This window comes from Phaenicophaeus curvirostris, chromosome 2 (assembly GCF_032191515.1).
Source record: "Phaenicophaeus curvirostris isolate KB17595 chromosome 2, BPBGC_Pcur_1.0, whole genome shotgun sequence".
Lineage (NCBI taxonomy): Eukaryota > Metazoa > Chordata > Aves > Cuculiformes > Cuculidae > Phaenicophaeus > Phaenicophaeus curvirostris.
Window position 1 is genome coordinate 106741220 of NC_091393.1, and position 25018 is coordinate 106766237.

General features: G+C 46.0%; 1 protein-coding gene across 2 annotated transcripts; it reads right to left on the minus strand.

Moving 5' to 3' along the window:
- Window positions 1–4241: 4241 nt before the first annotated feature.
- Window positions 4242–21611, minus strand: SLC22A7 (solute carrier family 22 member 7). 2 transcript variants are annotated; one of them, XR_011336824.1, is made up of 10 exons: window positions 21109–21611; window positions 18328–18431; window positions 15620–15774; window positions 13574–13742; window positions 9495–9612; window positions 7863–7972; window positions 7561–7775; window positions 7023–7131; window positions 4997–5199; window positions 4242–4618 (listed from the first exon to the last, which is right to left on the minus strand). XR_011336824.1 is itself a non-coding variant. In XM_069850362.1 (10 exons), the coding sequence occupies exons 1-10, from the start codon at window positions 21484–21486 to the stop codon at window positions 4555–4557; spliced, it is 1629 nt and encodes a 542-aa protein (XP_069706463.1). In that variant the 5' UTR covers window positions 21487–21611; the 3' UTR covers window positions 4244–4554. The 2 variants fall into 2 exon arrangements, 1 of the variants encoding a protein (XP_069706463.1); XM_069850362.1 differs by having other exon boundaries at window positions 4244–4618; window positions 4997–5203.
- Window positions 21612–25018: the final 3407 nt, after the last annotated feature.

A 25018-nucleotide genomic window follows, 5' to 3' on the forward strand; every position in this document is an offset into this window, starting at 1 on the left:
TGCTTGACACAGACCAAGAGTCTCTAAGGTCCCTTCTGACCCAAACCCTTCTATGATTCCATGCTGCCGCACACCGCCCCGCTGCTGCCTCATACGCCCATGGGGGCTGCTTTGCGCACCCACTCTGCTGCCCTGCACACCCACGCCTCTTCCTTGCACACCCACTCTGCTGCCTTGCCCACTCACACCTCTTCCTTGCACACCCACTCTGCTGCCTTGCACACCCACGCTGGCTATCTTGCACGCCCACTCGGCTGCCCTGCATGCCCACACTAGCAGCCCTGCACGCCCACCTGCTGCCTTGCACACCCACTCTGCTGCCTTGCAGACCCATGCCTCTTCCTTGCACACCCACTCTGCTGCCTTACACACCCACACTGGCTATCTTGCACACCCACTCGGCTGCCCTGCACACCCACTCGGCTGCTTTGCACACCCACACTAGCAGCCCTGCACGCCCACTCTGCTGTCTTGCACATCCATATTGTCTGCCCTGCACACCCACTCTGCTGCCTTGCACACCCACATTGTCTGCTTTGCACACCCCCGGTAGCTGCCATGGCCACTCCGTGGGCACCGCTGAGGCCTGGGCTGGGCAGCCGGCATGCAGGACCCAGACAAGCTGGAGACTACAGTAACGCCATGAAATCCAGGATGAAGGGAAAAGTCGGCAATGCCAAAGGCTGGAACTGGAGGGGCTCTGCAGGGAAGCGCCTGGTGGGCACAGACGCAATCCCTCCTCGCAGCTGTTGTCCTGTGAATGTGGGCACGGGGGCTGTGCCCCCCAGCTCAGTGCCCGTCAAACTGCACCTAGGTGCTGTGTTCAGGAAGAACAGTGATAACCCAGAGTGATAAACTGCTGCTGAAGGAGGGCACTAAGTGGGACCAGGGCCTGGTCATCTCCTCCACTCTGCCCCCATGGACCTCAGCAGGTCCCTGTCTGGGGATGACACAGTGCTCTGAGCCACGCGATGCTGGAATGGGGAAAACAAGAGATGTCTTCTTGACCTATTCCGCTCTTCAAAGTACATTTTTCTTGGTATCTTTTCAGTTTTCTGAGGGATGCTTTCTTATTTCTCATGCATTGTCATCTAAGTTCGGTTTTTTCTGTTTGTGAAAACATCTCTATGTTTGTAGCCATTACTTCTGTCCTCTTAAACAACCCTGCAGCGGACCAAAAAATACCTTATCTATCAAATTCAGAACCTGGTAATCTGATTTCACCCCCCAAATTAGGTTTGTCTTAGCAAACCTACCAGTACTGGGCACTGTGAGTTCTTGATTTGGCTTATGTCCTGTTTTTCCTTGCAGACACTCTTATGTGGAATGACATCAGCATTGTGTGCTCGAGTTGGTTGCTATAAATCACAATGGCTTTCAAGAACTTTTTACGCAAGGATGTGCAGTAGATTGGTCATGGCCTGTGTGCTGATGTTATTGCCTTTTCTTCTTTGACAGCACAAATGTGATTCAAGGACAAAAAATTACATTTAAAAAATAGCTGCTGTCTCATTTTCTCCTTCTCTGTCATTCAAGATGATTTTAATGAAGTTCTTTTCCAAAGTGTTTTTAATGAAATGCTCTTCACCTTGGAAGCATTGTGGACAAGGATGACAATTAGTGTTTCTAAGCTGGTATAATAAAACACTGATTTTACTAACTGTTCAAGGAAAATAAAGAACACTTAACTGTAGGCCAGATGGATGATGACAACATTCAAATGGAAAAGAACTGTCAGATAATTTTTTATCAACTTGGACTGAATACCAAAGTAGTCATCGTTTTTATAGAATCATAGAATGGTTTGGGTTGGAAGGGACCTTAAAGCCCAGCCAGTTCCAACCCCCGTGCCATGGGCAGGGACACCTCCCACTGCATCAGGTTGCTCAAAGCCCCATCCAGCCTGGCCTTGAACACGTCCAGGGATGGGGCAGCCACAGCTTCTCTGGGCAACATGTACCAGTGCCTCACCAAACTCACATATCTTCCAAATATCTCATCCATATCTCTCCTCTTTCAGCTTAAATCCTGAATATAAATCAGGAATAATCAGAGCTTACGGTACCCTCTATGAAAAAGTATTTTAAAGCAATATGGTCTCAAGCCTACCATGCAGAAGTGACCCACAATGATTGTTTAGTTCACACCTTGGTGTGTGAGGAAAAGCTTGTGTTGCTCTGTTTGGGCAGAGCCGGAATGAAAATCATCAGCCTTCAGCACCAGTAATTTGGGACCCTATCTTTTGTCCCTTAAATTTAATGTCCTAAGACATTAAATCTCACGTTTCTCCTGCACTGGAGTAGAATTTTACCTTCTTTACCATAAGATTTCCGGGACTGGCCCTTGCCAGGTTGTGACAAAGTAAGTTTCCCTGCTTGCCTTGCCTCCTGTCTTGGGTGGCTCAGAAGAAATTGCCACATCATTAGGCTACCAGCAGAATGGCCAGAATAAGGTGAAGCTGTACTGCTCCCAGCTCAGAAACAGATGACAGCATCATACTGTGATAGGATGAGAGGAGATGGCCTCAAGTTGTGCCAGCGGAGGTTTAGATTGGATATTAGGAAAAATTTCCTTACTCAAAGAGTAGTGAAGCACTGGCAGAGGCTGCCCAGGGAAGTGATGGAATCTCCATCCCTGGAGGTGTTAAAAAACTTGTAGACGTGGCACTTCAGGATGTGGTTTAGTAGACACAGTGGTGGTGGACTGACAGTTGGAATGGATGATCTTAGAGGTTTCTTCCAACCTTAATGATTCTGTGATTCCAAGTATAAAGTATTCTACTCACAGGCACGTAGAGAAGGTGTGAAAACTCCTGAAATTACTAGATGTGGACTAGTGAGAGAAAACGGGGTTCTCCAAGCATCGAAATTGGTACTCATTTCTACTCTTTGGCACAGTGTGCAGGCTGCCTTATCACACCAGCACCTTGGGGTATCTATCTCCACCATGTATTTTCTGTAGGTAGGGGAATGCCCTGAAAAGGTGCCCACACAGGTGCTCTGAGGGTGTGTTATACTCTGTTATGAATGAACATTAGTGTGTTGCGGCTGGCTCATTATTAGCTCTGCTCTGCCACTGATAAACCCCAGGCAGAGCACAGGGAGATGCTCTTTTCCCAGAGATTTTTGGCAAGTTATTTGACCCAATCTTTAAGATAGAAGTCCTACATAAAATTTTCTCAGCCTTAGGGTGGTTTTGAGGAGTTAGCTTTCCTTTTATCGCTATAAAATTTTTCAAGGCAGCTTATTCACGCCAGGAGGCGCTTTGGGACCGGCGGTTCCTCTCCACCTTCTTTCACGGGCACCTGCAGTTCTTGTCAACCTCACAGCACTGACCCTAAAACATCTCCCAGCCCAAGGAATCACGGTGCATACGAGGCTCAGGTGTTGAGGCTGTTCCCTCGCCACAATTTAGGAAAGTGCTGTTTGTCAGGGTTCCAAATTTATAGATAATTTGGTGGGTCATCTATTTTGTTTGCAGAATAAGTGGAAGATGCAAAGGCATTTCCTAATTTTAAGATTAATGCATTAGACCAGTAAGCAGAATAAAGTCCAATAACAAGTTATTCAATATTCCATGCAAGAATTCCTATAGCAAAGTTGATTTGTTGTTTGTTTTTTTTTTTTAGCTTAAATTATACTTGTTGCATATACACTAGATTTAATAATTTGCAAAAACTTTTTTTTTTCTTCTTTTCTTCTAGTACCTGAAGGGGCTACAAGAAAGCTGGGGAGGGACTTTTTACAAAGGCTTGTAGTGATAGGACTAGCGGCAATGGCTATAAACTGGAGGGGCAGATTTAGTCTTGACATAAGGAGGAATTTCTTCCCTATGAGAGTGGTGAGGCACTGGTAGAGGTTGCCCAGGGACGTTGTGAGTGCTCCATCCCTGGAGGTGTCCAAGGCCAGGTTGGATGGGGCCTTGGACAGCCTGATCTAGTGGGACGTGTCCCTGCACATCGCAGGGGGGTTGGAATTATATGACCTTTAACCCTTCCAACCCAAACAATTCTGTGATTTTATGATTCTATGATTCTTTGTGTGCAGAGACAAATGCTTGCAGTTGCCCCATTCTCAGTGAGATTCCTGCATGTGCTTTTTGCTGGCTTTGAGCCTCAGTGTGAAAAACATCCAGACCACTTTAAATATGTTTATAGCTATGCGTTATGGTTTATCCATCATCCAGTTAGACTTGAGATTACTTGGATTTGTTCAATTCACTCAGTATTTTTTTTATTGTGGTTTGTAAACCAAAAGACTGTAGTTTCTGGATGAAAGGCGCTGCTAGTCCAATACGGCCAAAAACTGGAAGCGCTTAGCACAGGGTGCCTTTATTTCCACACCCCGTTAGAGCTCTGCATTCTTGCTCCTGGCCACACTATGGAGAGGGGTTAGTCCCCTCCAGTTGGTTTTGTGATCTGCCTCCTTCCTCCAGTGTCCTCAGCCCTGCTTCCTTGCAGAGAGAGTCTTGGAGGACAGAAAAGGCTATTTTATTGGCAGGTCAGAGCATGGCTCAGGTCTGCAGTCCTGCACTGTGGCTGTCCCACAGAGTCTCTCACTTCAGCAAAGACTGTAGTGGCATGCCCTCAGGAGTGCTGTTTTGCGGCAGTCCTTTCACTCTGGAAGAAAAGAAGACATGTAAGGTGAGATTTAGACAAGATCTTGGGAAGAAATGTTTTCCTGTGAGGGTGGTGAGGCACTGGCACAGGTTGCCCGGAGGTTGCTCCATCCCTGGAGGTGTTCAAGGCCAGGTTGGAAGGGATTTTGACCATGACAGGGAGGTTGGAACCGGATTGTCTTTAAAGTCCCTTCCAACCCAAACCATTCTGTGATTCTATGGTGGAAAGAAAAGGAGAAACCCTGACAGCCCTGATCCCCAACAGGGTGTCCCTTCGTCTGCTGCCACCCACAAATGGGGAATTACAGGCGGCAGAGAGGGACGTCTCCCTGCCTCTCTCGCCACCCTCCATGTGCAAGGCAGGACAGAGCTGACTCACTGTGCTTTCTCGACGTCCTCGATGCCCTCGGGCAGGTGCACGTTGAGTGTCTCTGGGAGCAGAAAGGCCACTGAGCCGCAGCACACTGCTACTCCACAGTATGTCACCTCAGGCAGAGACCTCCACACCTCATCCAGCAGAAACACAAGAGGGGCCAAAGCCCCACCGAGACGTGCCACGAAGGAGGTGTACCCCATCCCATTCTGCCTGGACCACCATGAGAAAGAGATGGGTGTTTCTTTCATATCAGACCTTGGTGAAAATTGCAGACCCTCTGCCCCTTCCCTGCATTTTTCATGCATGCTTAGGGTTTTTTCCCCCCGGGTTCTTCCTCTGCCAGGCTTTTTCTTTCTTTGTATCTTCCTAAAATGATACTATTTCCCAGAGAGCAGCTGTAGCTGCTCTGAGAAATAGATTTATGTCTATTATGAGAAAGAAGCTGCAGTTCCACACTAAAAGTATCTGATCTGAATTTGTTTCCTTTTTGAATGTTGAAAACCCCAAGTGGATTTTCTACCTGTCCCCGAGTAAGTCCTCCAATTTGCTGAGAGCAAACCCAAGTCCCTCCTTCTCTCAGGAGAGTGGCATGCTCTGGAGATACCTGTGAGCACCTTTGGTCCTGCCATAACTGTAAGCTCTGGAGAGCTTGGAGAGGAGGCCAAAAGTAAGACTTGGGATGTATTCCATTTGCTAATTTTCAGGGGACAGATGGCATTTCACACTGACAACAAGGATTCCAGGACCTACTTGTGCATATGCAGAGTAAGAACCAACATTTTTGTGTCTACCTGTGAATGTCTTTGACCCTGTAAAAATACAAACCTATCTGAGAAGAAAAGCAGCAGATTGGTGTGCTCATTCTGGTTTAAATATGCATAATTCCTCACACAGAACAGAGCAGTAGGAGTTTAAGGACTGTATGGCAGGGAATGGTACTCTGGACAGGAAGGGACAGAGGTGCAGTAAGCTGCTAAGGATAATTCATGAGGGAGTTTTCAGTCTTTCACAAGGAAACCAATGAGGTCATTCCCTTCACCAGTCTTAGCTATATCCCAAATTATGCCGATGCTTAATCTGGTGTGATGTCACCATTACCCAGATATTTCAAATAAACTCTCTTTTTTTGTCTTCCTGAAAAGCTGGTTAGTCCCTGTTTTAATATCATCTGGTGTCCAGAAGACTGTCAAATGTGGTAGCATGCGTCCCTTGTAGAACATGACATTTCAAATGATTATTTTGGGGAAGTTTGAACAGTTACCAACAGATTACCACAGGGAACTAAGAGTTTACAAAGCACAGATGCCTTATGGAGTTAAAAATATATATATTTTTATATAGAAAATATATTCCCACACATAGTACTCGCCTTTCAATACATTGTCCTGTTGACATAACCTAGCTACACATAACCCAGGTCACAAAACTGTAGCTTTCTTGTGAGCAACAAAGCTGGTGAAAGGGCTGGAGAACAGGCCTTATGAGGAGCGGCTGAGAGAGCTGGGGTTGTTTAGCCTGGAGAAGAGGAGGCTGAGGGGTGACCTCATTGCTCTCTACAACTACCTGAAAGGACGTTGTAGAGAGGAGGGTGCTGGCCTCTTCTCCCAAGTGACAGGGGACAGGACAAGAGGGAATGGCTTCAAGCTCCGCCAGGGGAGGTTTAGGCTAGACGTTAGGAAAAAATTCTTTACAGAAAGGGTCATTGGGCACTGGAACAGGCTGCCCAGGGAGGTGGTTGAGTCACCTTCCCTGGAGGCGTTTAAGGCACGGGTGGACGAGGTGCTGAGGGATATGGTTTAGTGTTTGGTAGGAACGGTTGGACTCGGTGATCCGGTGGGTCTCTTCCAACCTGGTTATTCTGTGATTCTGTGATTCTGTGAAGATGTTAATCCCTAGATTCTACTGCCTCTAGAATCAAGGTGTCAGTCCTGCAGTATAGCTGACATCATGTCCTGCTGTGGTGATGTGGAAACCCCAAAAGTGACGTCCCACCTAGGCTCTGTGCATTCAAGCAAGGGTCGTCTCTTACCTCAGCACTGTGGGGTAAAGTTCTGAGGTGTACAAGAAGACGGTAGTGAATGCAGCTTCTGAGAAACCTTTGCCCATGATGGCTACTACAGAGCGCACGGCGGTGAAGGCTAGGAGGAAAGAAAACCCATTTATGATGATGGTCAAAGAGTAGCCACAAGCTTCTTGTGGCCTCAGGTAAAAGGAGGAAGAAGGTTCAATGCTCCTGCAGACAAAATGGGGAACTTCATAGCCCTGGTTCAGGAAGTCTGGTAACTATTAGCCCAGGTGGGAGCTAGACTGTTGAAGGGATAAGTCCCAACATTTCCCATTGGAAAATGTCTGTAATAAAGATAGGCACTTCACCTTATCATGACTGGGCCCTTACTAGCCACTTCACAGTGACTGGAGGTTGCCACTGGAGTTGCCACCAGATATTAGGGTTATCTCACATTAGCGACTCTGTCCTGCAGGTGATCTACAATTCCCCTTCTCTAGAACTGCACAGACTGGAAACCACCCCTTTAGCAAGTACTGCATAGAGCAGAAAGACATCTCACACTTGGGAATGATGACATTGGCTCCTATGCATAGTCCAGTCAGGATGAGTGTCCACGCCTGACTCTGCCGTCGTCCAGCTCGATTCACCAGCACGTACATGATGATCTTGGCTGGAATCTCAATGACACCAAAGACAAACTGGGAGAGATACATGTTGAGCCCAAAGCCAGTTAGGTTCAGGCTCATGCCATAATAAGAGAAGGCAACACCAAACCTGCAAGGAATTTGTGGAGATAAGGGTTAGGGGAATCCAGCTGGGACACTGCAGGACAAATCCACTGGGTGAAGTGATGCTGCTTACCACACAGCCCCAGCGCACAGAGAGATCTTCCGCAGGACTGGTGTCCTGAATAAGCTGATGTAGGAGTAACTCTCTCCTGGCTTTTTGTCTGTTGTCATCATTCTGAGGGCCTGAGAGGGGTGTAAAGAAGGAAATAGCTCAGCTGCTGTACCTTTAGGACCTAGACATGAAACTCTAGATAGGCTGGAGCCTTTGCCCTTCCCAGTTCCAGCTCCGCCTTGGATTTTCCATGCATTCCACTGCAGAACAATTCTCTGGGCATATCTTATCAGAGGCACCTTTTCCTATGACTTTATATATTGCCTACCATTTTAGACGTCTTTTTCTTCCCACAGCCCCTTCTTCCCTCTTACCTACATACCCCACGTGGCAGAAAGGGTGGCAGCAAAATGTTGGTCAGTTCCATCCTCTTCCCCATGTGTCTGTCCGCTGCTGTGTCAGGTCTCAGGTAGGAGCTAACACTGAGCTGCACACTTTATTTTCGTGAGAGCATTTATATAAGATGTAATTATTTATACATAACTGTAAGCCTCCATCGCTAGCCTCCATCGACTCTTAATTAGATTGGAGACCGTAAAGGAGGCTGCAAAGGAGACTGCAGACAGTGATGATGTAGACACCTAATATTGGGAGAGATCAATTCCTCTCAGGACAGCTTTGCTGCATCATGTCCAAACCAATAGGTTAGGTTATGAATCAGAGGAAACCTTGAGGAGGAAGTCTGGCTAACTAGTTACATGTATTCTGAAATCAGTGTCCTCTTCAGAGAAAGCAAAGCCAAAGCTTTTGCATAAATATTTAATCCCAGCCACAGAGCTACAGAGAGGGAATCTACAATTTAGATGGATTAAGAGGGCCTGCAGTATCTTGTACCAGAGGATTGTCTTCACCAGTGCCTTATCTCCAACAGCATCCTTCAGTGGAGCCTACGGAAGAGCTGGGCAATCAGGTAGAGGTGGTCCCCTAGCAATGCCACTGCCTCCGGCTGTTCAGGGACTTTCTGAACAAGACATGCTCTGTTTCACATTTTGATGATCCTTTCCTGCATTATCTTGTGTTTTGTTGAACCCACAGTTTTCTTTTATTTCTGTACCCCCATCTCTGAATCTGGTAACTTCTGCTAATGCCACAGCATCCCTCAAGTGCAATATGAGAGAAAATACGTTTAGCACATGCTATTAATGTGTCTGCTTTCTGCTTGCACTGTACCAGCACTTGGAAAACACTGCAGCAACCAAGAAGGCAAACACCAAGCTGCACAAATTGCTTGTGCACCTGCACACACTCCTCTCTGTTATAGGAGTAATGTCTCTGCTTTTCAAGCTGTGCTTCTCTGTCATTGCATATTTAGTCCAGCGTCCAGTGCCTGGAAACACAATCCATCTATTGAAGGGGCTTTCTTTCCTTCTGGGAGCTGGGCTGCTGCTTTATCTTTAGGAGTTGATGTAGCTGCTTTCTAGACTAAAATGGAGCATGGCATCCTGTGGACCACAGTGCCCCATAGATCACGATACAGACCGATCATTGCTTCAGGTATCAAACAGAAGTACAAGAGAGAGAGAACAAATAGAAGTATAACAGAGAGAGAAAATGGGAGAAGAACAACATATGTCTGGATCTTCAGTTTCTCACCTCTTGTGAGACAGTGAAGTCTTTCCTTCCATTCATTTTTGCACATCTAAGCAGATTCCTGTGAGCTTGTTTCACCTTGCCGTTGGCTATGAGCCACCGGGCAGACTCTGGGACCCACCTGGTGTAAGGAGAAAAGACAGTGTTCCTGTTGATTCTCCATGTTTTCCACTCCCCAGATACATGGCCCTGGCTGAAGAGAGGGGGTCTTCTCTATGAGACTTCAGCCTCAGCTAAAAATAGCAACTGTGGTGCATGACAGCAAGAGTAATGGGCCACCCTTGTTACATGTACATGCTGTTCTACCCTTAAACTAGACCATCCTGCTACTTGAAATAAGTCAAGCTAAAATCTTTATCATGTGATATTTGATGAAAGCTTGAGTTTTCTCAGCTGGTTGATGTTCAAAACTCTTATCAATTAAAATTGGACACAGAGAATTTTTATTTAAAGTTTCATGCTTTGAGGGGACTCTTTAAACTTTGAAATTGTGGGGTATAAAAAATTACGATGTAGAAAGGGTTTAGTGAGCTCTATACTCACTTTGTTATTTACTGAAATTATTTCATTTTCACAATAGAGTCAGAATCATAGACAGACCTGAGTTGGAAGGGACTCATGAACATCATCAAGACCAACTCCTGCCCCAGCATAGGACAACCCCAACATTGACACCATGTGCCTGAGGGCATTGTCCAAATGCTTCTGGAATATTGTCAGGCTTGGCACTGTGACTGTTTCCCTAGGGAGCTGTTCCAGTGCTCCACCACCCTCTGGGTGAAGAATCTTTTCCTAACATGTAATCTAACCCTCCTCTGGCACATCCTCCTGCCATTCCCTCGGGTTCTGTCATTGGTCACCAGGGAGAATAATAAATAATCAAAGCCTTCTGCACAAGACAGTCAACTTGGATGTAAGTCATTGCAGCTGCGGTCCCCAGTGAAGTATCTGTGCTAGTCATTGAGAAACAAGGGATGCTGTACTGCTGTAGAGCTAATTAGAAAACTCTGAGAGGTTGACTGTGTCTTTGTCTTTTATATCTGTTCCAGTGTAAGATCCAGCACTTGTCATAAAGCAACATCTGTAACTTCCTCTCCTAGGACTTCTCCCTGATCTTGCATCTGGTTGCAATTCATGGCTGCATGGCCCTGTTTGGCCCAGAGATTCCCAGGCCACGATGCAGCCCATCTCATCTAAAAAGGATGTAGTTTTTTGTGGGTCCTCATAATGGTTAGGCTACAGAAGGCACTGAGAATACATCACAATGGTTGCATCCTGCTAGAGCAGCCAATGCCTGCCGCCTACTACTCAAACCTTTCCCTCAAGAGAAGTAGGAGACAGAATCTGCTGTTCTTCAGCTGAGCATCATGTGTGGTCAGTGGGAAAACTTACAAGCTTGAAGAAGTATATGGCTACAAGGTCTACTGAGGTCACACTATTGTCAAAAACCCTCATAGGAGTCTCCCACTGGAGTGGTCCAAGACAAGATTCCTGTAACCTGTTGGTGATTAATGTGCCCTAAATCAGGTTACAATAAAACTAATGAACACTATTCAAGCAGTAGATGAAAAGGATGTGTAGAGCAAAAATATTTTCAGAACTGATCTTCTGCAAAGTTTTCCACTCCTCCCCGAAGTTAATAACCCAATGCACCTTGGGAAATATAAAGTATGAAAGATGGCATTTAGCACTCATTGCAGCCATCTCCAGGGTATAATATTACATCTTTTGGTTGTCTGTGGCCTCAACTGAGTTCTGATGCTATGTCAACAATATCTACAGAGTGCTCTAAATTAGAATTTAATTCCATACTTCAGGGACTTCTAATTATCCAACAAACACTGACCTCTTGGGTGCTTCAAGTTCGATCAGGTAACAGTATAATTTGTTGGAGAGTTTTAATCTCCATAAAAAGCATTCACATAAGAAAGAAAAAAATCAGCTCTCAGGGAAAGGGTGGATCCAAATCTATCTGTGAATTCCAGCTCTTCCCAGGACTCAATTGTTTTATGGCTGGTTGTCCTAGAAAAAGAGCAAAACTACTCCAATTAAAAAATTCAGCAGACAACATAGAGTCATATAATGGTTTGGATTGGAAGGGACCTTAAAGCCCATCCAGTGCCAACTCCCCTGCCGTGGGCAGGGACACCTCCCACTGCATCAGATTGCTCAAAGCCTCATCCAACCTGGCCTTGAACACCTCCAGGGATGGGGCAGCCACGACTTCTCTGGGCAACCTATGCCAGTGCCTCACCACCATCACAGGAAAACATGTCTTCCTAATATCTACCTATCTATCTATCTATCTATCTATCTATCTATCTATCTATCTATCTATCTATCTATCTATCTAATTTTTGTTGTGTTGGACTTGACCATCAAGAAAACAGATGTTACTCTTTGCCAGAAAACTTTAAGCACCAGCAAAACACTACATCTTTTTTTAGCCATTAATTAACAGCAGCATCGGTTTATATACCATTTTTTTTAAATTATTTGAGATTTTTGTGCTAGATCTGTGCAGCGATTTAATCTACTGCTGCATGCTGATGGACAGACATAGTAAGCAAGCAAATCATAGTCTCTAGAAGCTTCTCTAAAGGCAAAAATGACTTTGTTGTGTGGTTCAACACTACACCAATGTCCAAGAGGAACTAAAGAACCACCCTAAGAACACCCTGACCTCCATTTCTGCATGTTTTCAGTGTGGCAGTTGCAGGAATACTTGCTTGCTTATTTCAGCATGGGACTTAGGTCCAGCCAGGAAATGGAACTTCTTATTCAATGAACTGTTTTGGATCATGGAACAAGTCGATCCAAGACAATTCACATTACAGCCACAGTGTCAGTGAGTGGATCCTGTATACTAATCTGCATTACTATGTGAAAAAAGAAGAAGGAAGATTAATTTCTTTGATTAAATTAACCATCTCCCATGTTAAGGCTTAAGAGGTGTCAGGTGTTTTTCAAATAACACTACAGGAGGGAAATAGCCCACAGAAAGTGGATCTGTTTGACCCATCAGGATGATTACACAGATAAAAAAGGCCATGGGACACGTAGAGATAAGTGCAGCTGCAGATGTCATTGGCTTATACTGATAAATTGTTGCCAAAGGTATAGTCCCCAGTTATGGACTGAGGATAACATTGCTTATCCTGAGTCTAGCAGGGATTAAAGCCAGGAATCTGGCTTGGTCCTGCCTGCCTTTATTGGGATCTCTTTTCTTGCTCTAAGCCACATCTGACAGTGCTTGCAGCACCAAATCCTACTCTTTTGTGCTGTAACCTGTCCTCTAAATGTCTAGCATCAGCCCCATCCTGCCTCCTCCTTGTCTCCAAAGCCATGGTGTGACCTTGGCTCTTGGCCTTGCTGGAGGTGAGGAGAGACAAATCCTAGGCCGCTCCAGTTTTCAAAAGCTGCCATGCCTGGATGTGCAGGACACAGACAAGTCCTGCTTCTCTTTGGGTTGATAGAGCCAATCTTTGTGAAAGCATTGCAACATTTGCCATGCTCACAGAGAAGAGGAGGCAAATCATAGAGTAGTTTGGTTGGAAAAGACCTTTGAGATCACCAAGTCCAACTGTACCTTTCCACTACTAAACCATATCCCTGGGCACCTTGTCTACCCATCTTTTAAATCCTCCAGGGATGATGACTCAGCCACTTCTTTGCCCAGCTATTCCAGTGCCTGAGAACCCTTGCAGTGAAGAAATTTTTCTTAATATACAATCTAAACCTCCCCTGGCACAACTTGGGGCCATTTCCTCTCATCCTATTCCTTGTTACTTGGGAGCAGAGACCAGCACCTACCTTACCACAACCTCCTTTTAGGCAGTTGTAGCGAGTGATGAGGTCTCTCCTCAGCCTCCTCTTCTTCAGACTAAGCAACCCCAGTTCCCTCAGATGCTCCTCATAAGACTTATTCTCCAATCCCTTCCCAAGCTCCGTTGCCCTTCTCTGGATGTGCTCCAGCCCCTCAATGTCCTTCTTGTAGTGAAGGTGCCAAAACTGAACACAGGATTTGAGGTGCAGCCCCCTTTCTCCCCACCAGCCATCAGGCTGGACGTCACTGCACTCACCACAGGCAGACCATGCTCAGAAGACAAGGTCCTGTTACAGCTACTAATAGCCAGTGCCATTCCCGCACCAGGTACGCTACTGTGGCCAGCAGCATGTTCCCAATGCTCCAGAAGATGCTAGCCAGGATCCCAGAGAAGGTGCGGTGCTGTATGTCCACCCATTCCATCCCTGCAAAAGGGAGGCAACGTTCAGCTGGGGGACACAGGACTCCTCCAGGAAGGGATCTGCAGGCCTTTCTAAGAAAGGACAAAGCAAGGTAACATCTCTTGTCTTCTTCCCCAGGAAGGTTCCACCATTTGGCTGACATTTGGCACATTCAGAATGTTCATCCACAATGCTTAATCTCTTGCAAAGCTGTAAGTAACTAAAATAAAGCTTTAAATGAAGAAATACTGGACACACAGTAAGAAACAGAGCTAAAACCAACTTAGGTTATGCCTTTTTTTTTTTTTCGTAGAATGGTTTGAGTTGGAAGGAACATCAAAGCCCATCCAATTTCAACCCCCCTCCCATGGGCAGAGACATCGTCCAGTGGATAATGTTGCTCAAAGCCTCATCCAACCTGGCCTTGAACTCCTCCAGGAATGGGGCATCCATGACTTCTCTGGGCAACCTGTGCCAGTGCCTTACCACCCTCACAGGAAAACATTTCTTCCTAAGATCTCATCTAGGTCTCCCCTTTTCCAGCTTAAAACCATTCTGCTTCATCCTATTCCTGCACTCCCTGGTAAAGAGTCCCTCTCCAGCTTTCCTGTAGTCCCTTTCAGTACTGGAAGGCTGCTCTAAGGTCTCCCCCAAGCCTTCTCTTCTCCAAGCTGAACAAACCCAACTTTCTCAGGCTGTCCTTTGATGGGAGGTACTCCAGCTCTTGGATTATCTGCCAGGCCTCCTCTGGGCTCACTGCAACAGATCCATGTCCTTCCTGTGCTGTGCTTTTCTTGTATTCAATAGAATTCAAATGGTCAGATTATTTTTTTTCCCTAACCATCTTGCCTGCACAGTTTCCCATTTCTCTGCCCACTTGTTATTCCTGATTAAAGAAATATATTAAGATGAATTATCATTCATGTAGAATCTGTCTGGAGTAGACACTACTGTACATGTGAAGCCAGAACAGGTGATGGTCTCCTTGCTTGTGTGGGCTTTTTCAGTACTGAGGCCATTTTAGGTCAATTTGGTTATATTGGCAAAAATCCTGCAAATCTGCCCTCTTAACTTGCTCTTGGGTACAATGAGTCTTGCCTAGGACATCCCAACTATATTTACACAATCATCCAGTGCTCTGTTGGGTACCCTGAGCTTTGAAGCTTATTTTTATTACATAATTACCTAAATTCTTCATCTTCCATTTTGCCCAGCTCTGTATATTTTTTTGGGGGGTGGTTCTTCCCCTCCTTTCTTTCTAAAAATACAGATTAGGAATTTAAGAAAACTGTGAGAAAACTTAAGACTGGGGAGGTAGAAATACTCCGTGAATGATACACCCTCCTTCTCCTGCCAGGGACAAGGCAACACTGGTGAATTTTCTTAACAGCATGTATGAAGGAGAACTTGAGATATTGAGCTGAGTATCAGAGGAAAGGAACAGATACTTTGGTCTCTGGCTTTTATTTTTCTACTGATGGCCCTTAATGGGAGTTGGTTAGCACGGATTGCGAGTGTTACTAGAATCATAGAATAGTTTGGGTTGGAAGGGACCTTTAAAGGTCATCTAATCCAACTCCCTCGTGCAATAAGTAAGGACACCTTCAACTGGATCAGGTTGCTCAGAGTCCTATCCAACCAGACCTTGATGTTGCAACAGAAGTTCTAGTAAGTGGTTGTTATATTTTGAAGCATTAATTAGACTAATAGGAAATTGTAATGCTTGAATCCTCCCAAAAGGGATGCTCTTTGGCTGCCTGCGGTGGAACTGTGTGCATAACAAGTTCAGAACTCCCATTCCTACTAGTTCTGCCTTGCCTGTTAGACAAGTCACTACCTACTCACTGCCTATCAAAAGTCCCCCAGTACAACTAGGTATCCACAAACCCCCACGTACTTACCCAAAGGCAATACAATAAGGGAGACGCCACTCAGGGCCACCCCGGTGAGGGTCCGTGTGATGGCCATCATGGTGTAGGAGACAGAGGCGGCGCTTAGCATCCCGAATATGACAGAGCACAGAAGTGAGAGCAGGAGCATGGCTTTTCGTCCGAACCTGCCAGGAGCACAAGCTGGGTTGCAGCAGCTGGAAACCTGTTCCAGGAGTAGGGTTTGAAATGGGGCAAACCACAGACTTGAGAAGGAAAACGAAAATATTGCCTGTTCTGCAAAGAATGCAAGATGGAATGCCCCTGGGAGGAGGAAATAGCTCTGGATATAGCCAGTGCCACAGTGATGCAATTCCATTCATAGGGCCATCCTGTCTCATGAGCCTTGGGCCCGGGGCTCTCCAATGGAAAGAGCAGCACTGATCAAAACAGTATATTGAGCTCCCCTGTTCCACACCACCATCAAAAGCCGTGTTGGCAGCTTGAAATCCCAGGCTTCTGGCACACCCTGCTCCCTCCATTGGTTGTCCCTATGCCTGACTCCGCACGTCCTCCTCCCGTGGCTCACTCAGGACCAGCCACTGCCACCTCTCTCAAAGGGGAGAGAGAACCGTGACACTTTCACCTTGATTCTTGGAAGGAAAGCAAAGATCCCAAAGGAAAATAAAAGGATTACAGTTGTCAGCCCATAATGGCAAAGAGCCCTGATGCCCTAAGGGGTCTGTGAGGAATCTGCTAGGACTCTGTTACCCAAGGGTTCTGGAAGTTATAGGACCATCTCATGGTTTAGTATTTGATAGGAATGGTTGTACGCGATGATCCAGTGGGTCTTTTCCAACCTGGTGATTCTATGATTCTATGATCTCATGCCTGGTGCAGAGTGTGGAGAAAGACAGAAGATCACATACACAGAAATGCACATGTATAAACATACATACAGAGAAATGTGTGTGTATATATTTCTACACAACCTACGAAAGTCTAAACATCAAAGTGGAGCACAAGGCATCAGTCTTCTGATGAACATCTGCACTACGTGTCATGAAAGCTTATGTTCCAACTGGAGTAGCAAATTAACCATGTCAAGAGGTAATGTTCAGTGTATAGGGACTGAAATCTTGGTCTCATTCTGGCATTAAGGCTCTCTTAGCGGCTACCTGAGGATAATAGTGGTAAGAATGATTGTTCCAGGGGAAAAAGTGATGTGCTGGGATATAACGCCACAATAACATTCTAAAAACTATCATAAATTACTTCATCAATCATAGAATCATAGAATCTTTAAGGCTGGGAAAGACCTATAAGACCATCTAGTCCAATGTTTGACTGTTAATGCAGCAGCTAGTTAACAAATCTACTGGAGGAAAAAAAACCCTGTGGCTTGGGCACGGGCAGTTTGCCGGATCTACTTTGAAATTTAAGCAGGGCCTGTTTGCAAAAGTCATTGTCATGCACTTGGGTTGGAGCAGGAATCACCCACAAACACACCAGAGCTGGAGCTGGTTTCCAGTAGAGTTTAACTGCCTAAGAAAGAAGATACAATTTTTAAATGAAGATTTTTCTTGAAAATAGAGCAAGAAGGATATAAAGCCTTCAGATTCCCTGCAGGGCTCAAGGCAGCTATTTATGGACCCATTACTAAGACTCTCTCAGTGAATGCACGCCACCTGCTAGGGAAACCAGAGGCGAGCTGGCAGAATTGAAAGGCAAGCCTACAGGGAGGCTGCTGGAAATAATGCTGTTAAAACTGTCTTCAAATAGAGAGGCAGAAAAGCACAAGCTCTGAAAGATGAAATGTAGAAAATGTGATAAAAGGAGCAAACTGCACAAGTGCACAAGTTATTAAAAAAGACATTTTCATAGATACCCCAATCTGGAAGTCTGCCAAAGCATCATACAGCCAAATCAGTACAAGAACAAGATACAAAAGGAGTGTTTGGGAAAGAGCAGACAATAACAGAAACTATCTATCTAGATATATTTGCATATATATTTTCACAGCTGTAGAGTTTACTAGGGTAAAATTTGTCAGTAGAGAAGTTTTCAAATCTGTATGTCTCTAAAGGCTTAGAGCAAAATGAAACTGAACTGTAGCAAAATGCCAAGACCAGATGGTTTTCATCTTGAGGCACTAAGGATTAAATCTCCGCATTTCTGTGAGCAGAAAGAAGTGTGACGTCATCTCTACTATAGCAAAAGGAGCTTGATAGTGGGACATCAGCTCATTGCTGGGTGGAGGTTTGCCTTTAGCTGTCTGTTATATCCCCAAAGGCTTGCTCTGGAGCAGCTTTGGTCAGCTCAGAGGCCTCTGTTTTAAATCATAGAATCATAATATCATAGAATGGTTTGGGCTAGAAGGGACCTTTGAAGCCTGACAGGTTCCAATCCCCAGAGATGTTGAAAAAGTGTGTGGGTGTGGCACTTTGGGACATGGTTTAGTAGGCACAGTGATGTTGGGCTGATGGTTGGACTGGCTGATCTCAGAGGTCTTTTCCAACCTTAATGATTCTATGATTCTATGGTGGCTGCTAACTGGCTGATCAATGAAACATTTAGCTCCTGCATTGCTTCCCCATATGAATTTAACACTTTTTCAGGTGAGAGGTTGGATTCTCCCTTTGTGATCGCATTTCCCTCTGATTGCCTCTGGCTGGTCACAGGTTTGTGAATTCTTGTCATGAAACTGAAGCCCTGGAGGAACAGCTTGAAAGGGGTCAAACCTGTCCGAAAGGTATCCGAATATCACAGCCCCCATCGTAACACCAATGAAAAAGAAGGTTGCAGTCGCCTGGTTCAGTCCGCGCTGCTCGCACACAAGGTCCCACTGAAACACAAGGCCAAAATGACACTTATTGCCCAGTTCAGTCTCTGTTGCCTTTTCACACCCTTTCCACTCTTTGTCAGCCATGATGTCTTCCAATTTATATTGCCTGAATCTGATTGAGGGGTTAGAATCCTGCACTAAACTGCACACAATGCCAGAGTCAAAAAAAATGTAAAGTTGCATCTTGCAAAACTCAGAGAGCTCCCATTTATCTTTCCCCACTGTGACAGCCTCCCTGTAGGCACTTGTTGGGCATCAGAAAGCATTCCTGGGCACCACTCCTCATGAAGACAACCCCTTTTTCCTCTCTGGACCCCTGTGATAGCTGTTCCAAACCTGCCCAGGTCCATGTCTCCACCAGCTCCCTCTGTGGTGCCCCTTGGGCTTCCAGGGTGGGCGTTTGCAGGGTACCACACTGCAATGAGCTGTAAGATGTACCTCAGCTTCCATTAGGGAATGTCATGTTGATACCCAGTTATTGTTACCTTGACCTTTGAAGTTGTCCATGCAGGGAGAAAAGGAGTCAGACCATGTCCTGGTGCTTGATGCTAGCTTACTGATTTCTTACGGGGGAGCTGGTTGAGGCATTCTTCCTAATTAAGTTAATGAGCACTATTTTACTTTCATGGAGGTGCAAATGTCGCTAATCATTACAGAATGCTGTGACTAAGCTGCAGAGTTTATTTTCTATATGCACAAACTCAGCAGAACCTGATTTAATCATCAACCCAGCCTTGCAGCCTCTCTGACAAGGCCAGCCAGACCTCGAACAACCTTTCTTAGAGCAAAAGCAAAAGACTCCAGAGAAAGCCCTTGCCCCTTGAACATGTCCTGAGGCCACTGCAGTGTGGGTGCAGCATCCTCAGGCTCCATGCTCAGCATCTGTACTGCAGAGTACCTCCCCTGCTTCCCCCAAGGGTGCTTTACAGCTTTCTCCCTGAAGCAGTGTAGAAATCAGGTACAGACTGGATGCACATCTGGTCCTCACCTCCATGCCTCCCAAAAGAACAGGCTGGGTCGATAAGAGCGGGTAAATTGTATGAGGTTTAACAAGGCCAAGTGTCAGGTCCTGCTCTTGGGTCACAACAACCCCCCACAATGCTACAGGCTTGGGGAAGCATGGCTGGAATGTTGCCTGCTGGAAAAGGACCTGGAGGTGCAGGTTAACAGTGGCTGAACATGAGCCAGCAGTGTGCCCAGGTGGCCAAGAAGGCTGACAGCATCCTGGCTTGGATCAGCAAAGGTGTGGCCAGCAGGAGCAGGGAAGGGATCATTTACCAGTATGAATCCTACATTGAATCCTATGTTCAGTTTCGGGCCTCTCACTACAAGAAGGACATCAAGTTGCTGGAGCATGTCCAGAGAAGGGCAGCAGAGCTGGAGAAGGGTCTGGAGCACACGGGCTATAAGGAGCAGCTGTGGGAACTGGTATTGTTTAGTCTGGAGAAGAGGAGGATGAGGGAAGACCTCATCACCCTCTACAACTACCTGAAAGGAGGTTGTAGCGAGGCAGCTGCTGGTCTCTTCTCCCAAGTAACAAGTGATAGGATGAGAGGGAATGGTCTTGAGTTGGACTAGGGGAGGTTTAGACTGGATATTAGGAAAAATATTTTCACTGAAAGAGTGGTGAAGCATTGGAAGAGGCTGTCCAGGAAAGTGGTGGAGTCTCCAACCCTGAAGGTGTTCAAAAAGCATGTGAATGTGGCACTTCAGGACGTATTTTAGTAGGCTTGGTGTTGTTGTATGATGGTTGGACTGGTTGATCTCACACGTCTTTCAAACCTTAATAATTCTGTCAAGAGATGGGTGGTATGGAGGAGGCACCAGCTTTAGGTTAAGGCTTGGCCCTGCTCACACTGAGACAGTGCTATCATTTCCAATACAACCGAGCCCTCTTTCGTCTCACCAAGCTATCTCTTTCCATAAGAGCTCCTGTGATCTGGGCTGCTTTTCAAGGAAGGTAAAGCATTAACACCCAGAGGTTAATTAGACCCAGAGGTACCACTGTTAGTCATGGCAAAGTTTTTCAGAAGGTGGAGAGTTAATGTTTGATGGGTAGGGACCTAGAGCATGTTCAAGGTTATGGCTGGCCAGCACGCTGCATCTCAGCGGGAGGCCCATGGAGAGCACATTTGGCTTGAGAGCAAGATACTGGTAGTAAGAAAAGAGAAGCAGCATGATCTTGGGGAGAAAAGGAGGAAGCTGGACATCAGTGAGGAGGGGTGGCCAAGGGAATTGAGATTATAAAGTGTTTGGAAAATCAAGAAAGCAAATCATGGTCTCATATGAAATCCTGTCAGGGTGCAAGCTTGTGCAAATGCCGTGTGTCCAAGCAGATAAAATCCTATATGTTTGTCTTCCTGCCTCCCTATTTCTCAATGACCTGGAGAAATTAAGGTGCTTATAACAAGAAATGATGGCTTCTAACTATCAATCTTAGCAAGATGATGATGGTGATGATACTACTACTACCTCTTCTTCTTCAAAAAAAAAGCTGGCTTACAACTCTAAGCTTCAGAGAGCTTCCCCATCCCAGGAAACCTCTAAACAAGTAATTTCCACTGGTCAAGAGGTAAAGATTCCCTTCTGATTCTGTGCACCCAGCGAACCCATCTCATCTGCTCCTCAAAACACAGAACTAATTTTAGTTTTGGCTAGATCACAGGCCAGGTGTTACCTGGGTGGCGATGGTGGAGGTGAACTGCGAGTGGTCATAGACCCATCCGTGCTGGCAGTGCTGGGTGATGGAGTCATTTTCTGGTTGCAGAGAGGAGTTGAGCAGCAGGTGGAACTGAGGCTGTGAGAACATCTCACAGGACTTGAAAGTGCCATCGGGCTCCCGGGGGATGCTGATGAGCAGAATTTCCTCCATCGTGAGGTTCACAAATGCCTCTTGGTGTGGAATTGCACAGTGATGAGAGGGGGTAGCAGCAAGAAAATTGTGCAGCAGGAAATGCATAGGAAGGTTGATTCTTGGGAGGCAGAGGATAAACAAAATCAAGATCTGGAACCTGCCAAACCCACCAATTTCCAGCAAGATATCCTCAAATTTCATCTTTTCTATAGAGTTTGCTCATTCAGAGCAGCTATGTACCAAGGAGCAGCAACATGAGCGTGAAAAATGATCTCTGTCCTCAGAGCTCAGCTTCCTGTGGCTTTTCATACAACCACTTTGTTGGACTTTGAGACTTTGCTGAAAAGTTGTCAAAAGCTGCAGTGAAACTCTCCATTAGGGGTAGAGCCAAGGAAATTATCCTGTGTGTACACAACACATTCATTTTAAATGGACCTAGCACAAGGCGCCTTCTCTTTATAGAGTCCTTTCCTCCTGTTGTGGCTTTTGAGGGGGAGATCTACATTAGGAAATGAGGCTGTGAGAAGGGTGCTGTGAATGTGCTGTCAGTTCTAATGTGGGGATACTGTTCTAGTGTGGGCACCTGCTAGAGTGAGTCCAGAGGAGACCACAGTGACGATCTGAGGGCTGGAGCGTCTCCTATACGAGGTTAGACTGAGATAGTTGGGTTTGTTCAGTTTGGAGAAGAGAAGGCTTGGGGGAAACCTTAGAGCAGCCTTCCAGTACTGAAAGGGACTACAGGAAAGCTGGGGACGGGCTCTTAATCAGGGAGTGCAGGGATAGGATGAAGCAGAATGGTTTTAAGCTGGAAAAGGGGAGATTTAGATGAGATCTTAGCAAGAAATGCTTTCCTGTGAGGGTGGTGAGGCATTGGCACACGTTGCCTAGAGAAGCTGTGGCTGCCCCATCCCTGGAGGAGTTCAAGGCCAGGTTGGATGAGGCTTCAAACAACCTGATGGAGTGGAAGGTGTCCCTGCACGTGGCAGGGGGTTGGAACTGGATGTGCTTTGATGTCCCTTCCAACCCAAGTCATTCTATGATTCTATGATGCCGTGCAGCATTTCAGGTGCTGCCACAAACTCTGTCTACTGTGAGGGTCTCCTGCTCACCCATGTGCTCCAAAGGATGGAAGAATTGAAAATGTTTCTGCACAAAGTCCTTTTCTCCACCTGGGAAGGTGGTTTCCCAGGACACACACAAGGTGATCTGAGTTGCAGTGCTGGTACACAGAGGCTGCCTTTGCCGTACAAGGGCCGTGACTTACTCCTGCACAATCACAGCCATGAGCTGTTGTGCTCTGGGGACTGATGTGACAGCCAAAGCAGCGAGTGTGCAGCCTGTACCAGGGACACAGGTACTGCCACCACTGCACAGGCCTTGTGCCATGGTTCTTCCACTGCCTGCTTCGGGGGGTGGTTTCCCATGACATGCTCTGCTTCAAAGTAGCTCTGCTTTGGCCGATCACCTAGAAAGTAGTGATGTTTGGCATTCAGTGCAGGCACATCAAGAGGACTGGCACAGATGAAGTGTTTCCAGCTGCTGGGCACTGCCTGTCTGCACTGCCTCGGCCGCCGGCCCCACTCCTTGCAGCAGAGGGCTAGCAAGAAAGGGCTGTAGTACAGCAGGTAGAGATGAGGAGGTCCAAAAAGCTTTTCATAGTGCCTCCTGCAGTGGCTGAATGCCTAAGCTGAGTGTTACCCAGATATTAAAGGCTGCAAGGATGCAAAGCTCACTGAGCAGGATAATACCATGGGCTCATGCTTACAAGGCAAAGGATGCCATGATGTGACCTTACGAGATCATTGCTTTTTTTCAACAGCATTCCTGGCGGTCCTTGTTTAACAAACATGCTACCCTAGTCTTTGCTATGAACCATTCCAATGCTCATCCTGGGTTGAGCATACAGAAGTGAAGTGGGGGCATCTGACAGCACTGTACCTTCAGGGTTACAGTTTAAGCAGAAGCTGAACTGCAGGACAAACTATTTTTCTTCACCACTGGTCTTCTAAGAGTGTGGAACAGAAACTCTCATTGACATGCTGTTGCATATTTAAACTGCAAAGCAGCTCCAGCCTCATTGTCAGAAACAACGTTATAGGTCATTGCTTCGCAACTCCTGGGGCTCTGATGTCTGTTCTGCAATTGCTTAACGTGTACATCTGTTGGTTGCTGTATTTCTCAAACCCAAATATGTTTGTTTAACCAGTCACCAGGTTTAGTTAATGACCAACACACATGCAAATGCTGTGGCTGACTATGCTAACTTGGTTAATTAGACTCAGGAGCTGACTCAAACAGCTTGGACTTGTCTGGCAGTGGTGAAAGCAGGACTCTTCTACTGCTGTTCTCATGTATAAAGCTAGGAAGAAGAGTTTAATTTTACTTCACACCTGCACAATTTTCTTCTGCAATCTTTCTTCTTCTTGTTGAGATGTTAACTACTTGTTGAGAGGGAAGATTATTAAATAACTTGGTCACTAGTCATAGAATCATATCATCCTATCCCTGCACTCCCTGATAAAGAGCCCCTCCCCAGCTTTCCTGTAGCCCTTTCCTGTAGGCAGCTCTAAGGTCTCCCCAGAGCCTTCTCTTCTCTAGGCTGAACAATCCCAACTCTCTCAGCCTGTCCTTAGATGGGAGGTGCTCCAGCCCTTGGATCATCACCACGTTTTGTACCTCAGTTGGAGAAAGCAGAGGAGAGGCCAAGAAAGAAGTCCTGGGGCTTCTGAAGGTCCTTATTTGGTGTCAGAAGAAAGTGACTTGTGTCATTCTGACTTGGTTCTGCATTAACAAAACTCTTAAACTTTTCATTATTTGCAGTTGTTTTGTATGCAGATGTTTTATTCAGTCAAAAAGAAAAATAACAACTATTCTGTAAGCAAACAGATTCTTGTCAAAAGCTTCTTTTCTTGCCTGTCAGAAATGTGGACATTGATTCTGCTTTAATGTGAAACCATGTGAGTGCTCCTACATCTTCTGCCATGAGTTGTTGTGGGTCTAGAGCCAACGCTTGTATCCTGTCTGCACCCTCACCAGAGCCCACAAACCTGTCTCATGCCCCTTCCCGTCATCATCTTATGAAACTAATTTCTTTATATTTTCATCTCCCATATTTTTGAATGCTTAGATTGGTTGTTAGAAAAAAATTCTTTACTGAAGAAGTGGTGAAGCACTGGAAGAGGCTGTCCAGGGAAGGGGTGGAGTCTCCATCCCTGGAGGGGTTCAAAAAATGTGTAGGTGTGGCACTTTGTGAAATGGCTTAGTAGGAACGATGGTATTGGTCTGAGAGTTGGACTGGATGATCTTAGGGGTCTTTTCCAGTCTCAAGATTCTATAAGTCTATGATTCTATCTCGCCAGTGCTGTTGGAAAACTATAACAGCCAGGCAGAGATTCAGCCCAAATTAATTGGCTGGGATTTACTGAGGGAAGGGCAAGCCCAAATGACTCCTTTAAGAACTCAAGGCAGATACCCACTGGTTCATGGAGCCACATGACGAGGTGATGAGCTGGGAGCATGTTGGACCATGGTGCAGGCGTTCATCTGTTCTCTCTGGTGACCGATGATACGATCTGAGGGAATGGCAGGAAGATGTGCCAGGGGAGGGTTATGCTGGATATTAGGAAAATGTTCTTCACTCAGAGGGTGGGGGAGCACTAGAACAGTCTTCCCAGGGAAGCAGTCCCAGCGCCAAGCCTGACAATATTCCAGAAGCATTTGGACAATGCCCTCA